Source organism: Juglans regia, chromosome 1 (genome assembly GCF_001411555.2).
Source record: "Juglans regia cultivar Chandler chromosome 1, Walnut 2.0, whole genome shotgun sequence".
Taxonomy (NCBI): Eukaryota; Viridiplantae; Streptophyta; class Magnoliopsida; order Fagales; family Juglandaceae; genus Juglans; species Juglans regia.
In genome coordinates, this window is record NC_049901.1 from 39,902,088 (window position 1) to 39,920,115 (window position 18,028).

The window sequence follows — 18,028 nt, forward strand, 5'->3', positions numbered from 1 at the left end:
TAAAAAAAAAATTATACACCAAAACTACCAATATGATTAGAAATTGGCCGGTATGATATTATCTCTGTCAGTACTATCTATAATTCTTGACCCAAGTGCACTTAGATTATTTATTGGGTTTTTGTTATATATCAGTCACTATTTATCTCACATTTCATATTTGAATTTTTTTTTTATAAAGTGTAGAGTGTGGAATAGTGAATAATAACTGATGAAAAGATTTATTCTATTTATTGTTATATGGTTCATCTTCTTACTAGTTTTTTTGGTTGATTTGTTTGTGTTGTTTCCTTGACCAAACTTCAAGAGATAAAATAATTTTTTTAAAAAAATTATATACTCCAAAACTACCAATATCCTCAAACTATTAAAAACATATATATCATAGGTTAAGATGATAGGTAAATAATAGGTGAAGTAACAGTACAATCTCAACGATCGAATCTTAATGCAGTATACTGCAAAAGTATAGTTTTAGTTTGAGGGTAGCCTTCGGCCTATTCCACAAGCTAAAACTCCGGCCTCCATGGCCAAATCCTTGGCCGATTACAAGCAAGCAATCTAAACCTTATAATCGGTCTACTCCCTCACTTATCCCTAAGTCTCAAAATTATTATATATATGGACCAATTATGCAGCAAGCTTAAGTTCGGGTCCTGGTTGCCTCATCCGATCCCGAGATGGCAAAACAATTTATAAAGACACATGATCATCATGTTATAAAGGAAGACTCCTTAGATCAAGCAGAAGATCATGTTAATTCTAGCATTCTTTCTTAGAATAAGACTCTTTAAATTTGTATCTATTCCCATACAGATCATTGTACAAAGTGTGTGAAAATATTTTGATATTGAAGCAATAAAATTTCTGAGTCAATATTCAAATTTCATCACATGTCATTGCCTCTAGACCCCATATTGCGGGCCTGCGGCTGGCCGTAAGTATATTGCTTATAATTGCATCGATGTTGTATGTCAGGGCCGCTCAATATATTTTGTGGCCTAAGGCGATTATTAAGTACATGACGCTTTAATTTAAAAATGATAATAATATTTAAATATTAACAATTTGAAAGAGAAAGGTGTGTAAAACGGATCCCAAAGCTCTTGGACTTGTGAGGGTATGTAAAACGGATGAAGTTTTTGATGAAAAAAATTGATCAGTTCAACCAACATGTTTTTTATAAACACAAGAAACAGAGAGGAGTGAAGGGTTTTATGCCAAAGGACATGGTCGATTTATTACTGTCCAGGATCTTGACTATCATGATTTTTACAAAAATAAAGAATATACCGGATTTTCATAGTAGGCGGCATAGATACTTTCTGACTAGAATGGAATGCATGGGCAATGTCCGAACTACCTCATCAAAAGGGCCAACGAAGAGATGGAAAGGGTAATTGCGAAGCCTCGACTGTAACAAGTGGGAATTAGCAACAACTAGAAAACCCGCATTGTGACAATTAACGAACAAAACCAATTTCCGGCATCGCTTTGTAACTTTTTTGTGGGTTCAAATTAGAAGCAGATTAATTCCATATACATGAAGATACTTGATCTTGCGCGCCCACAGTGGGTAACAAAATTAGCGCATCATTTGTTTGATGCATACCCTGGTGCAGGTAACAAAAATAACCAAAGCAAGCAGAGTTGCATGCTGAACAGAACTGTTGTGTCGGACGTTAAATTCATACTGTGCGTGTTTACAAATATTTACAGACGATCCTCTGATGCAAAGCTGTGCTTCTATGAACAGATAAACAAGTTCATTCAGAGCTTGCACCCAACAGTTTGTGAACGATTTGGTGATTTTGGATAAGAACTAGTCCTTTCCCATTTTCCAGACAGGTGAATAAGGTTCTTTCCGTCCTCAAAATTTTTGATCAACTTCAACAACATTGGTAGGGTATTATTGGCTTGTTGGAAACAGTTATCTGTCCTATTTTTGTGACTGTCTTGAGAACTTTCCATATCATTTCACTTGTGAAATATTGTGCTCAAGAGAATAGAATTTCGGAATCACCAAACATATGTTCATATCCTGTAAAGCGCATCTCCGTTCCCAACAGAGCCAATGTTGTATAAATATCCCCAATTTTGGGGTGTGATTTATCACCTGCAACAAACACATGAAGTTCTCCTCCTATTTGAACCCAACTGCATCCAGGAACCTTCCTGAGGCCCTTTTGTTTCATTAAATCCCTCACGTATGATACCTCATCCCACCTTCCCGAAGCTGCATGTGCATTTGAAAGTGCCACATAGTTTCCAGGATTATCTGGCTCCAACTTCAATAAATGCTTGGACAAATAATCCCCAAGTTCAATCTCAGGGAAATCTCTACAAGCAGCAATTAGTGATCCTAATATATGTGCATCAGGCTTGCATGGCATTGTGAGAATAAGCCTCATAGCTTCATCAAAGTCACCGCAGCGAGAAAGAAGATTAATCACACAACTATAATGCTCCATAGTTGGCTTCATATGGAGTTTTGAGACCATATGATTGAAAAGTTCTAGACCTTCATTCACCAGCTTGGCATGGCAGCAAGCTGATAACAGACCAGTGAGGGTTATGTTATCTGGTTCCATACCTTCCACCTCTAATTGTTTAAATAGTTCTAGAGCTTCGAGAGCTTGACCATGTAATGCATAAGCACAGATCATCGCATTATAGAGAGGTAATGTTTTGTTTAAAATCATATCGAACACCCACTTTGCTTGATCTATGATCCCGCACTTAGCATACATGTCCACTAAAGATGTTGCAATATGTACAGAGAGCAAAATGTCATGCCTTGTTGCATAGCCATGAATAGCTCTTCCATAATGTAATGCTGCCACATCGCTGCAAGCCGAGAGAGCAGAGACAATGCTTACTGTATTGGGCTTAATACCTGCTACTTGCATCTGCGCAAAAACAGAAATCGCCTCATTGGCACAAGCATTGTGAGCCAGACCAGAGATAAGAGTAGTCCAAGTGATCAGGTTAGGCTGAATATCAGAGGAACGCATTTGCAAGAACAAGTCTTTAGCCTCATTGACCAGGCCATTTCTAAGGAAACCCAAAATCACAGAATTCCATGATATGACGTTTGGTATCACACTCTCCAGCTGCATCTGATAAAACAGTTTCAAAGCCTCACGACTCTCACCTATCTCTGCATTTGCAGCCAACATCGTGTTCCACAGTACGATATCTTTGTTGATTGTGGAGTTGAAAACTTGTCTAGCATAATCAATTCTCTCGCATTTGGCATACATATCTACAATGCTACTCGCAACAACCACATCAGATTCTAGATTGTTTCTAATACAATAACAATGTCCCTCCTTTCCAAGGTTTAAATCGCTGGTATCTGCTGAAGCAGACAATAAGGACGCAAGAGTCACGGAGTCAAACCTCAAGTTATCTAACATCATAAGCTGGCACATACTAAGTGCCTTGTCAACCTGACCAAATTGTACATAACCCGATATGAGCAAATTCCATGTCACCACATCTTTCTTGGGAATCCGACCAAAAACAAGCTCTGCATCCTGAATCAAACCAACCTTGGAATAGAAGTTTATAATAGAACTCCCTAGTATCTTATCCAACCCTAATCCGCCTACTACTGCAATCGCGTGCCCTTGCTTACCCTCTTGAAGAGCACCCATATTAGCTGACGCTGAAAGAAAGCTAGACACAGTGACTCGAGTAGGTTCAATACCTTCCACTCTCATATTATAGAACATGTCGATCGCTGCCTCACTAATTCCATTTTGGACATAGCTCACAATCATCGTATTCCAAGCAACAACATTCCTATCAAGTATAGCATCGAACACCTTCCTTGCATCCTCCAAAACCCCACATTTCCCATACATATCAACCAGACTACTTGCCACAAATACACACCCACCAAAACCCATCTTCACCACATACCCATGAACCCCTTTCCCAAACCCAATCCATCGCAGAGCCCCGCAAGCCTTCAATGCATTTGGAGCTACAAAATTATCAGGCAGAACCCCACTTTTTTGCATCTCAAGAAAGCCCAATAAAGCTTCCTCACTATAACCCATCCTACAATGCAGCCCAATAATAGCAGCCCAAGAAAACGCGTTCTGCACCCGTAGCCTGCGAAACAAACGGTTCCCAACCTCCGAAACATCGCATTTGGAATAGAAGATCACCAACTTGGTTTCGATATACTCATCTCTGGAAAAGAAATCACCGTTCTTCACAATCCGAGCATGAATTTGCTGACCTGTGAACAGAGCTCTCTCAGTCAGACACCCCTGAAGGAGCTCACCATAAATCTCAGGGCCAACTTGGAGATTCTTGAGCTCCATTGCGGAGAGGAGTTTCACAGCTTGCCGGAGTTGGCCTTCTTTGCACAGAGAGGATATGCGGAGGAAGTAAGATTCGTACGAAATTTCATGATTTTTTGCATCTTCTTGAAGCTTTGTGAGACGGGTTGGTGTGAATTTTTTGGCTCTCGATGGTTTGAAAGAAGGGAACTTCGGGCTTGGAGTGGTGGTAACAGCAAGGAACGCCATGCTTGAAGAAGCACAAGCGAGTTGCGGATATCGTTGGCGATCATTGTCGCCACACAAAGCGGGAAGGGTATTTTCGGTCGGGGAGCCAGAACCTACAAAATGACACTCAGCTTGTGGTTGGGCCTTGATTTTTCGGGCCTTTGTAGTTCACTTACTCAACAGTGTACCTTTGTAGCCCATTTGTCCGATTTATATGATGCCTTGATTTGTTCGTATTCATTGGATTTTGTAATTTGTACTCACTCGTTCATGAAACAGAAACCGAGTAAAAATGATTTTTTGCCATGCAGTCCTATGTAATCAATGGATATATAAGTTTAGGCTACTGAAACCACTAACTTACCGCTCAATTTTACCGTTTATGTATTTTAATTTTTTTTATTAATTTTTTTTACTTAATGTTTAATGAAATTATGTATTTTTTTATTTTTTTCTTAATAATTAAGAATGTTAAAAAATATATATATATTTATATATATGCCAAACGGTAAACGCTGGCCGCCTGTTAGCATGATCTATAAGTTTAAATCCAGATTTTGAGCTTGCACAAGTCGAAGCATAGCCACGGGCCAGCTTGAGTTTAGACAACGGGCCAATTTTAAATACTCGGCCCAACAAAGTGTATGTCTTTTGCTTGGCCTTTTAGCACATAAATAATAGGGTATTGTCCAAAAAGGAAGAGAGAAAAACAACGTATGAATCAAACATATAGATTCCTTTTTTACAACATTATATAATATCGTTACGATAGTCTTATATGTGGTAGAATGCAAAATGACATAACGTTTCAAATGTCCCAACCTTCATAACAAAGCAAAAATAAAATGATCAAGATCAACACTAATTTAATTATTGTTAGGTACATTTATATGTGGATAATGAATTTGTACAAGTCCTGTTTAATCATTTTGTAAAAAATGACCGCATTTAAAAAAAAAAAAAAGTGAAAATAATTACTTCTTCTAAATGGATTTAATTTTTTACAAAAAACTTGCATGCTTTAGATTTGTACTTAATATTACTCCTTATATATATACTTCATACTCATATCATATTTTCATCTCATTATGTAAAATGCGGCATAGTTATCATCATTGGATGATAATGAATTATTCAATAAAAAATTATCCAATAGTATTGATAAATGTGTTACATCTTATATAATAAGATGAGAGTGGCCTGGGATCGTAGTGTGATGTAGAACTTTACTATATATATATATATATATATATTGATGTAACGATACGTATACAAATTGCACATATTCAAACTTGTCATGATCACACGTTTATGTGGGGATCGAATTTGAATAATCTTGATAGTAGTTTCATGGTCGTGTACTTTCTGTTGACACTTATGGCAACAACGACAATAGCTAGGTCAACAAAAATACAATTTCTTTCAACAATTCCTGTCTTCATTATCACTCAAATTAATGTAACTTTTTTTTATTTTAGAGTTCATCTTTTGCTAAGAGGCCGACCAAAGAGATTCTGATTCCATTCTCCACTAGTCTTGTGCAATTCATGATGATCAGATGCTATATTATATAATGATCTATTCTTTTCTTATCCATGGTCAACCTCGATAGCTATTTTCTGATCAATTCAAACAGTTAAGGATCTAATTAGTAAATTAATGTGTGGCGCATATAATATTATTTCTTTTTATTTCACATTTTCCCCTGAATTATCCCAACAAAAATCACACGTTTTTTAAGTACTGCAAATTATATATAGATCATCAGGTCGTTTAATTTTATCTTAATTCCTTCTGAAATTTTCTAAATTAAAACCCTAGGTGGGGTATAGAAAGGTGGACTTAAATTTGATGGGAAAAAAAAAACTTGCTTAAAATATTTGAAGATAATATATATATATAGGAAGTTAATTGATACTTATATTTTCTGGACAAAGCATATAATTATTATTATTATTATTATTATTATTATTATTAAGATAAGCATGAACCTGCTGCATCCTGCATTCATACAAATAAATTCAAAGCCCTAAAGCTAGCAATCATCAATTAATAATTAAGTTCTTGATGCCCAATATTTGAAGAATCTATATCTTTATAAAATGAGTTAGCAGCTGCATGCATGCATGCATCATTGGGGATCGAATTTTATAAATAAATAAGGCATATCGAGAACAATCAATTTCTTATGATCAAGACTAGCTAATTGGAGTTTAATTTGATGGACAAGCTAGGATTCTTATGCCCTTACAATCCATATATGCGGCTAGCCCATAAATGTAGCTATCAATATTATTAGCTTTGAGAAAATTAAATTAAAGCTTTTTATAAGAATATATCACATTATATACTAGTAGTGCATGCAACACAAAGCTGCTAGCTAGCGCTGGTCATTCTTCTAAATCTTTCTTCTTTTATTCTCTTTAAACTGAGCTGAACAGCTACAACTTTGAAATTCGAATTTTTTTTTTTAATCAATTCATTGGTAGATAATTAGATTCAGAAGCATCGAATCTTGCATTTCTTTTCCATGCATGTTTGTAACTTTATTGGTTATTCTCTAAGTATCTAATAAAGCCTTTCTCAGAGAACACGACTGCTATATATATATGAACTAGTGCTAGCTGTACGTTTATCTATCTATATATATATATATATATATATATATATATATACACATATATACTGTTCTCACATAGAAAATTATATTCTGTGATCATTTGTCTTAATCTCATTGCATGCATATATGACTAAGTTGGTAAATTACGTACCCATATTCCACCATTTATGGATTATATGAAAAGAAAATGGATAGTATATATCATGCAAATGGCATATTAATTTTTCAATATTCCATATCCAGGTGAGTGGAGGCCAGCAATGTAATCTTGTTTTGGCAGGCGGGTTGGATTCAAATCGTCGATGTTTTGGATTGTGGGCGGAGCAATTATATAAGAGTAATATTAGGTACAAGTCTCAAATAGATAAGTTTCGCATAATCTTTTTTGTAAAAAAGTGAATCACACTAAAATAGACTAGATTTTTTTAAACTTTTTTAAGGTGGACTCTACATTTTTACAAAGAAACTACTTCAGATTTATCTATTTGAGACTTACACAAATCATTACTCGTTATACAATGGGCTTGTCTATAATATTTTGTATTTGTCGTATTAATTTAGGATTGCTAAATGGAAGTATCGTATCATCAATGTCCACGAGTGTATTATCTCACGAACGTTGGCATTTTTTTTTTTTTTGTGGCCACATGCAACATGATATTTGTAGATCGCTTCAAAAGGACAAAGAATATGTTGAATAGGTTAGGTTTAGATAGTAAGTTGAGATGAGTTGAAATGAAAGTTAAAAGTCGAATAAAATATTGTTAGAATATTATTTTTTAATATTATTATTGTTTTGAAATTTGAAAAAAGTTTAATTGTTTATTGTATTTTATGTGAAAATTTATAAAAGTTGTAATGATGAAATGAGATGAGATAAGATGGATTGAGAGTGTTTCTCAATCCAAACTGATTGTAAAAATCCATGTCAAAATATATATATATATGAAGACTCCCCAATGTATCCTTCTCTATTCCAAGCTCTACCGCTCGCTTAGTTATTGTTTTAGAAATGAATCTTGTTAGGTATAAGCAGTTTGACGTATCAAATCCCATACCAACACTTAATTACATGGTTTTTTTATTAAAAAGTAAAAAAAAATTGAGAGAAGAAAATGTCTTATGTCTCATGAAAATTATTTTTATTTTCAATTCGTACCATTTCATTAAATAGATAACTTACATGTCAGTATTAGTATATAATTTAGTGCACGAACTGGTTTACAAAAAGATTTTTCCCTTAAAAATAGGATAGCCTTTTTCATGTACGCATGAAAAACAGGATGAGATGAATTTAGTTAGGTCTCCGAGCGGGAATTATATATGTGTAAAAGAATTTGTAGTGGGCTTTGATCTTCATATATTATAATAAAGTAGGTGCAGTCTTGTAAAAGTATTCGATAGGCTTCTTTTGGATGGGCACTTTTGGCCCATCTGAAAACCATGCATGGAATTTACCTCAAAAAGCTGCTGCTAATTAATATCAACATGACTAATAAAATAATAGAACAAGTGTAATTTCTCATTCCTGCCCATTAATATTCCGACCGCCACTAAAAAAATCCCACAAACAAATAAAATTATATTTTTTCTAGGATTAAATATGGTTTGCATGGGATTACAACAACAACAACGAGACTCGCGTCTAGATTATTCAATTTGAACAAATTGGACCCAAATATACTAGTACTATTCTTATAATTCCTGACCATGTATGTCCTCTAGAGCCATGTCCAGTACTAAATATTCATTGGATATCTTGTATATATGTTGTTACCAAGGAAACTGATTTTGCGTGGGTTTAAGGTATATAAGTTACGTGCAACATTTTTAAAAAAAAAAGTGAGACCTAGCTACTTGGAAAAATATATTTTTATGATGAATCATATATATATATATATATATATATATATATATACATACTAGCAGTAGGTAACGTCCAAGTGACGTTTGCCTAATTTTTTTTTTAATTTTTTTTATCTAGTGATTGAAGAAGTGTTTGTTTAATAATTTTGTGAATTTTTTATTTTTTTTAAAAATGTTTATGATGATTAAAAAAATACATGAAAAAAAAGAAAATAAAAATAAAAAAGTGAAATACACATTCAAGACATATTTTCAGGCTACTTATTCGTTAGTTGTAGCAGTTCTTTTTAGTTAATTAAGAATATTATCATATTTAAATTATGTTAAAACTATAATTATTTATATAGTTATACTTTTTTAAAAATATTTAACAAAATTTCTTTATTTATTTAATGATGAAATATTAGTATTTTATAAATTAAATTTGATAATTTATTTATGATATGATATTTATATGTTAAATATATATTTTAAATTAATTTAAATCAGTCTTTAAATTTTTACCATTTGATCAAATTTCGAGAGTTATGATGAAAAGTTAGATTTAAATCCTAAAAAGTTTCCTTTTCATCTCGCTTTCTCTTTCTCCCTCTCTCACCTTTTTTTTTTTTTATCTAGTGATTAAAGAAGTGTTTTTTAATGATGTTGTGAATTTTTTATTTTTTTAAAAAATGTTTATGATGATTAAAAAAATACATGAAAAAAATAAAAATAAAAATAAAAAAGTGAAATACACATTCAGGACACATTTTTGGACTACTTTTTCGGTAGCTGTATCAGTTCTTTTTAGTTAAATAAGAATATTATCATATTTAAATTATGTTAAAACTATAATTATTTATATAGTTTTTCTTTTTTAAAAATATTTAACAAAATTTCATTATTTATTTAATGATGAAAGATTAGTATTTTATAAATTAAATTTGATAATTTATATGTTAATTATCTATTTTAAATTAATTTTAATCAATATTTAAATTTTCACCATTGATCAAATTTGGAGAGTTATGATGAAGGGTTAGATTTAAATCCCAAAAAGTTTATTTTCCCCTCACATTCTCTTTCTCCCTCTCTCTCCTTCCGCTCAGCCACGGCTTCTCTCTCTCACCCGATCTCCTCCCTCAAGCAGCCGTGCGCCATCGTGGGTGTCACCGACCTCATCACCGACTTCCCCTCACGCCGGCGAGCAAACCCCACCGTCGAAGCCCCTTGGCAGCTCCTCCCTTCACCGCACCCGAGCAACCCGAAATGGGTCTCAACGCTTGCGCCACTGCGCCATCGCACCACCACCATCGCATCCCTCATCTCCTCGCAACTCTCTCTCCCGAAATGGGACTATCCTTTTATTAATCATTACATATAATTCAATTAAGATATTGTATGAGGTGATTTTATGATCTGTTGTGGTATTTTTTAATAATTTTTGTGATATTTTATGGTGATTTTGTAAAGATGATTGCTGTGAAGATATAGAGATGGACGAAGAAGGGAAGCATAAAATAAGAATATTGTTTATCATTGTTCATTACTGTTCATCTTACTATTCATCAGACGATACACACTTTTAAATATAAGGAGATATATATACGCACACATATATAAAAGGTTAATTGGCATCCTAGTATAGTAAGGTCGGCAAGGACAGAAGCGTCAGATCGGCCAGATGACAGTAATTAATTTGTTCATATTTTATTATTATTTTTATTTTTTTTCTATTTGTGCTATTTATTTGATTCAGTGATTGTGCTGATCTTTAGAATGTACTTGGTTACTTTAAAATTAGTGGTACTTGTGTCAAATCCTATATGGCGTAAGATTTTCTAATTGATAAAAAAAAGCACGTTTGCCACATCTATCAAATTGAATAAAAAAATAAAGTGTAATTTCGAATATTAAAATAGTCTAATGTATAAGAATAAAATTATTATTTATTTATGTTCATCATTTATTATGAAATTTAAATTATATTAAAAATTCAAATTAATTAGACAATTTTTTTCTCTTAAAAATGTACAGTAAAATTTTATCATTTATTTAATGATGAAAAATTAGTATTTTATAAATTAAAGTTGATTTTTAGTATATGATATAATATTATTCTCTTAAAAACATTCAGTAAAACTTTATCTTTTATTTAATGATGAAAAATTAGCATTTTATAAATTGAAGTTAATTTTAAGTGTATGATATAATATTTAAATTTTAATTATCTATTTTATGTTAGTTTAAATCAATATTTAAACTTCTACTGTTAGATTAAATCTGAAGATTAAAGATGAAGGGTTGGAATTTAAAACCCAAAAACTAATATTTTTTCCTACTTTTTCTTTCTCCCTCTCTCTCATTCCTCACGCACGATTGTGGTATTACGTCGCACATTGACATTCACACGAACAAACCCAAAAAGAAACAGAAAAATCAAACAAGCATGTGAAAAAAAAAGGGGTCTCTTTACTGTTCATTACTGTTGATGAACAATAATGAACAGTAACAGTATAGGCGCTTTTAAGTAATAGGTAGAGATATTTTTCATAGGGTTTGCACTAGTTTTCATGCTTAAACTCTATCTAACATTACTCATAAGTAAACTAATATATGAGTGATAATTTGTTACCTCATATCCTGCACGCGCCACCACTGCCTATGTTGATCCGTTGCCGGCGACTCGGCTTAGATTCCGGCTGCTACTCTATGTTACCGTTTTTCCTAACCAGTGATCTTGTAAGAGGGATCGTGGATATCTTCAAAAATCATTTTCAGACAATATGTGACAGTGCACCTGCCACCTTTACTGCTTCCAGGGGAGGTTCCACTAGGGCTGGGCTCCGACTCCAACGGAGTCGGAGTGCTCGTTTCCGACCTCCGACTCCGACAAGAGTCGGAGCCAAATTGGAGCTCCGACTCCGACTCCGAACTGGAGTCGGAGTCCGACTCCGATCGGAGGTCGGAGCTCCGACCTCCTATAGGAGCTCCGACATAAGATCGGAGCTCGACGTGCGCTCGACGTGGTGCTCGAGCGGAACTCTTTCAGAGAGGTTTGCTCGACTTCCGCTCGACCTGTCGCTCGAGCAGAACTTTTCCAGAGAGGTTTGCTCGACTTCCGCTCGACATGTCGCTCGAGCCAATGTTCAATATAACGTGTGCTCGACTTGCGCTCGACACCTCGCTCGAGCGCAAGTGTTCAGTAAAAAAAATTTCGGAGTCGGAATCGGAGCTTCTTGGAGCTCCGACTCCGACTCCGACTCCGACTCCGAATAGATATTCGGAGCTACTCCGAATTTCGACTCCGAATTCCGATGACTCCGACGAAGTCGGAGTCGGAGTCGGAGCGGAAGTCGGACGGAGTTGGAATTTTTGGAATTTTGCATACCCCTAGGTTCCACCATCTCCAGCAGTGGTTCCATTGTTTTCTTTTTTGCAAACATATATCCATCTTTCTATAAGACGGCGTCCTTTCGTAGGACATAGTAGGGACTAAGAAATTGGTCCCAAATAAACCCGTTTACCGCTTTGCACTGTTTTCTATTGCTTTTTAGGACGATTGTTGGGGAACCCCACCCCCTCCTCATGTATCACTTTTTTAGTTTAATGAAATTAACTTGCTTACAATATATATATATACATATTATATATATATGAGTGATAAACAATTCAATATTCCAAGTGTATTTATGCTTTGACATAGTTTAAGTGTTGATTTGTTGTACATCATGCATACGGGATTCCTCTCAAATCTAAAAAAAGAAAAGAAAAAAAGAGGTATAATACATTTTTTCATTCTAATTATCTTTTATAATACGCAAAATTAAAAGTGACCTTATATATATATATCAAGCACTCAATGATATTAACTTAAATATATATATATATATATCACTAGTAAAGTGTAACAAAACATAGGGTGAAGACTGGCCTGCATTTCTTGAAAAATAAATGTTTGGTCTCACATAAATTTTATATAAAAAAAACTTACAAACTAATATGATTTAATGACTTAATATGATCTATAATATTGTAAAAAAAAATTCTTAGTGTAAAGTAGATATGATGTGTTAATACAAGTCATATCAATTTATAAATCTCTTTTACATAAAATTTCTATTTGAATCTACTATTTCTCTTTTTAAAGATATTCTCGTTAAAAGAGTGTATTGGTTGGACCAAAAATAAAAAATTTCAGAGAGAGAGAGAGAGAGAGAGAACAGGGTGGCACTCCGGTAAGACTATGAGGTCGCGAGTCTCTCGATCTGTGCGCATAGTCCTGACCCCAGAGCCGTGAGATTCGCTTATCACCATGATCATGCATGCAGTTGGCGTAGGGTTAATAGAGAGCACCCACAAGGCCAGCTCAGGTCAGCGCTTGGATCTATTTTACAAATTTCAAAAAGATAGTCAGCATGCAAGAGGGGAACGCACCTACCTCGGTTTCGGCTCCTCACAATACAGAGAGAGATGGTGGTGGAGGGTGGTGGTGGTGGTGGTGGGAATATTCCTCCATTTTTTAAGCCAGACAAAAGGGATATTCAGAAGGACGATAGGGGAGAATATTAGGACGCGTGTCACCACGAGAATCTCTAATCTTCCATTTGATCCTTGGCTTTTTCTTTCTTCTTTTTCTTAACTTCTTCCTCCTCCACCAAAACATGCATATAAATTTACAAAAGATGAGAGAGAGAGAGAGGAGAGAATCTGAAGTACTGCACAAAAAAGGTGCGGGTTGGAGGCTTGCAGGAGAAGACTGGATTTAAGAAAGCGACCAACCATCATTATTCATATTGTTCTCTCTCTCTCTCTCTGCTCAGGGAATTCGATGCAGTCTCTTGAAGACTTTGCCTTTAACTTTCATGCAAAAGGTATTTCGTACTGCCAAATTTAAGAGATTTCATCAACCGGATGCATATGGGTCGGTCCAATATATATAATCTGCTTGGCCGGGTCATCCACCATGAATTTCCATCAATATCATGCAGTAGTACTGCTGCTTCTACCTCTAGCTAGCTAGCATATATAACATGAATATTTTCCCTAATTAATAAGGTGGTTCTAGCTAGCTGGTGCGTATACGTGCATGTTTGCTGCATGCATGCATGTGTACACCAATTAATTTGGATGTATATATTAATATATATATATATATATATACATGCTTAATTATAAGATATATAATCTCATTGGGACAGTACTTAAAACTGTAAGCCAAGTCTCGATCGAATGTGATTGTTCAAAGAGTTTGAGAATTTCACTCAGAACAAAATAATGATCTCTTGTGGTCCGATAATTATTCGGTGCATGCCTGTAATTGGACGTACGATACCTTAAGTCAATTTTTCTTTTTTAAAAAAAAGTTAATGATCCATATTATATATATGCTTGTATATCTATATATATATATATGCAGTATCCCACTCGTCGGTCAAGAGTGACTAGAGTATACGAAGCTAAATTTATTAAAGTTATAAAACACCTTGCATGGCTAATATATATAAATAATGAATAATGATAGGCTTACTACCTCTTCATTTACCATTGCTTGATCCCTTTATTTTTTTTTAATTTATTATTATTATTTTTACTTAATGGTTAAGGAAGTGACTAACTATTAGTGAAGTTGTATATATATATATATATTTTTTTTTTTTTTCTTAATGATTAAGGATATTAAAAAAATACTTAAAAGAAAATAATAAAAAAAATGAAAGTTTCAAATACACTAGTATAGAATAGTACGTAAATGGGTGGTATGAGGTAGTAAGCATATCATTATCCATAAATAATAATAATCTTCTTCAAATTAAATAATTTATGAATTATTTCAATTGAACAAATTAAATACCTCATGTTTTACATTAAATGTAAAGATAGACATGCACTATACTATGATCTATTTCATTTGAAATTGAGAAGATCATCATGATTGTCCTCAATTACAACATGATTAACCTTCAATTAATATGCAACATCATTAATTTGATCAAACAATAACTTTATATATTAATCACATACTTGAACCACCAAGTACCCCTCGTGTGTGTGTGTGTTTTGTGAAGCACATGCGCGCATCATTATCTTGTACTACTCCATGCTTTCACCATCGACTACTATATACATATATATATATATATATATATATATACGTGTTAATCTTGACAATGAGCTAATTAATTAAGTTCATGTTAAATCAAGCTCTTTATTCCATGTTTGTCCTCGATCCGTATATATTATATATATCTTGATCTAATTTGTTCTTAATTTGAAACTGAAATCAATGTCTTCAATTTTTAAATCTCAATGCCGTAATCCTACATAATATATTTTATGCATGCAAATAAACTTTTCTAATTAATTGGTAATCAAAACTATGAAACTCGATGTCAACCGATGATGATCTTTAATTAGCTAACGATGTTTTGCTGAATAAAAAGCACAAGTAATAACAATCCAGATTATTAATTTTGATTCATTTTTAAAAATAAGCTTCTTAAATTTCCCCCATAACTAAATCGTTTGATATCATGATTTATATTTTTAATTACTATGCATATAATATAGCTAGGCCAGAATATTAATATTTAATTCCGCTCAGTTTTTTTAAAACCTTCCGACTGATGATCAGTGATCATCCATATATAGCTAATTGACTGTACTACTACACCCCACATAGGATTCTTACAGAGAATCTTCACTGAAAGGCAAATATATATATATATATATATATATATATATATATTTCTTTTTTCTTTTTTGCTTTTTTTCAATATTTTTTAAACACTTTAAATATTTTTAAAAAATATAAAAAAATCAAAAATTCATTTAAAAACACTTTCTTAATCATTAATATAAAAAATAAAAAATAAAAATAGAATGCAATTCGGTAGAAACTCTATGTGGGAATAGTATTTTCCTTTAGATATATAATAGAATAATTACATGCTATAAACATGGAACAATTGCCACATCCTAGCTAGCTGGCTATTATCAAGCTATGTTCTTTCATATATACAACTTTGCACGCAAACATCCAATTTTTAGAAGACCTTCTCTACTCATCATCCCACACACCACAAATCTCATTTGTTTTCGTAGATGAGATAAGATGAGAAGATATGGATATCTATAACTTGAGATGAAAGATAAAAATTGAAAGTTGAATAAAATATTATTAGAATATATTTTTTTAATATTATTTTTGTTTAGAATTTGAAAATTTTAAATTTTTATTTTATTTTATGTGAGAATTGAAAATGTTGTAATAATTAGATGAGATGAAATGAGATAAGTTGTGAAAAGTTATAAAAACAAACATTGTTTTTATTTTATTTTTATCAAAGTCCAACGTACATCAAGCTAGTTGTTCTCGTTATCTTTATGACCATCTCCTCGTGGATATGATAATATATATATATATATATATATATATGTTGATATATAAAAAATAGCACAATAAGTCGGAATGGAAGAAATAGTCATTTACGACCCGCTATGACGATTCGGGCTTTGATCGTTGTGGTTTGAAGCCCCCCAGCAATGGTCCAGTATGACTATATTGTGTCAGTACGTACATCTATAATAATGAAAAAACAATAACTGAAGAGAAAGTAAAAAGAGATGAACACACAAATTTATGTGGTTCGGCATATTGCATATGTCTACGGGGCGTTTGGGGAGGGAAAATCCACTATAACATGTTTGTTTACATTCTCTCATAGTCTCTCATTACCCACTATACAATAAAGATTTTGAGTATATTTACTGGAGAAGAACCCCTCACTGGAGCTCCCCTTCGAGAGGTTGAAAAAGAAGTTGAAGTCCCCAAGTCGTCTGACCGCTTGCTTTTTATCTGACCCTCTTCTCGCGTGCATCTCGGTAGTAGTGAGGGATGTCCGATTTGCATGTATGACCACCTCTCCATTTCCCACTTTCTCCTGACACTGCCCCCCCCCCCCCCCCTACCTCTTTACCTCCTGACATTGTCCCCCTTGCCTCCTAACACACTCTTCTTCCTTACCTTCCCATTTTTCCTCTTGTCTCCTAGTGGTGGCCTGGTGGGCTAGGCTTGGTCCTGGGCCTGGATATTTTGTCCCTTACAGTTGCCCGCAATTCTTAAGGTCGATTCGCTCCAAAAGAAGGTCTTGAGAATCTTCAAGATAAAATATGCGATGAAGATGGGCCGCTAAAATCCGTAAAGAAATAAATTTTGGGAGTTGGTCCCTAGTTTCTATTTCACTCGCATTAAGCAATAAAATATTTCTGAACTCGAGGTTAGGCTGGAGGTATACTCGCTCGCGTAAGATGACAAGGCGAAAGGCATGTATGGCCGCAGAACTCGGATGTGGCGAGATATGTACTCGACCGCGTAACATACGAGTGCGGAGCTCGAATGGAGTGAGAGATGTGCTCGACTGTGTAAAATGCGAGCGCAGAGCAAGAATGGGGCGAGATATGTGCTCGACCACGTAATATGCGAGCATGGAACTCAAATGTGGCGGGAGATGTGCTCGACCATGTAAAATGCAAGTGCGGAGCTTGGATGGGCCGAGAGATGTGCTCGACTGCTTAAAATGCGAGCGTAGAGCTTGTCTTAGCAAGATAAGCAGGAGGCTGGCTCAACTGCATCATGTGCGAGCATGGAGCTCTTTTGGGTGAGATAAGAGGGAGGCCAGCTCGACTACGTAAAGTGCGAGGGTCGGGCAGTTAAGTGACTTGTCGGACCGTTGGTCGCTTGGGAGGTTGGGTGGTCCCCCACCTTTCTCGTTTGTTAAAGATAACTTGAGAGAGGCGGTTGTGGCACAAGTGTAAACACTCGATATTTGTTGAAGGAGATGTCGTCTCAAGAGTAATGTTGGGCAGTCAAAAGACTAGATTCATACTTCACTGTAAGGTGGTTCGGGCCGCCCTAAGGCTAGACCCACCTACTGACCCTCGACGGGAAGGTAAGTAGGAGATGTTTGATAGAGCTGAATTGTGTTGCTGAAGTGTGGCAAAGGTCTGGGGCGGTTGTTGTGGCACGAGTGTAACACTC

The 18,028-nt window shown here is 34.4% G+C and overlaps 1 protein-coding gene across 1 annotated transcript; it reads right to left on the reverse strand.

Moving 5' to 3' along the window:
• Positions 1-1,254: 1,254 nt before the first annotated feature.
• LOC108992691 (pentatricopeptide repeat-containing protein At5g55740, chloroplastic) lies at positions 1,255-4,859 on the reverse strand. The gene has a single exon (XM_018967322.2). The coding sequence runs from the start codon at positions 4,542-4,544 to the stop codon at positions 1,998-2,000; it is 2,547 nt and encodes an 848-aa protein (XP_018822867.1). The 5' UTR covers positions 4,545-4,859; the 3' UTR covers positions 1,255-1,997.
• Positions 4,860-18,028: the final 13,169 nt, after the last annotated feature.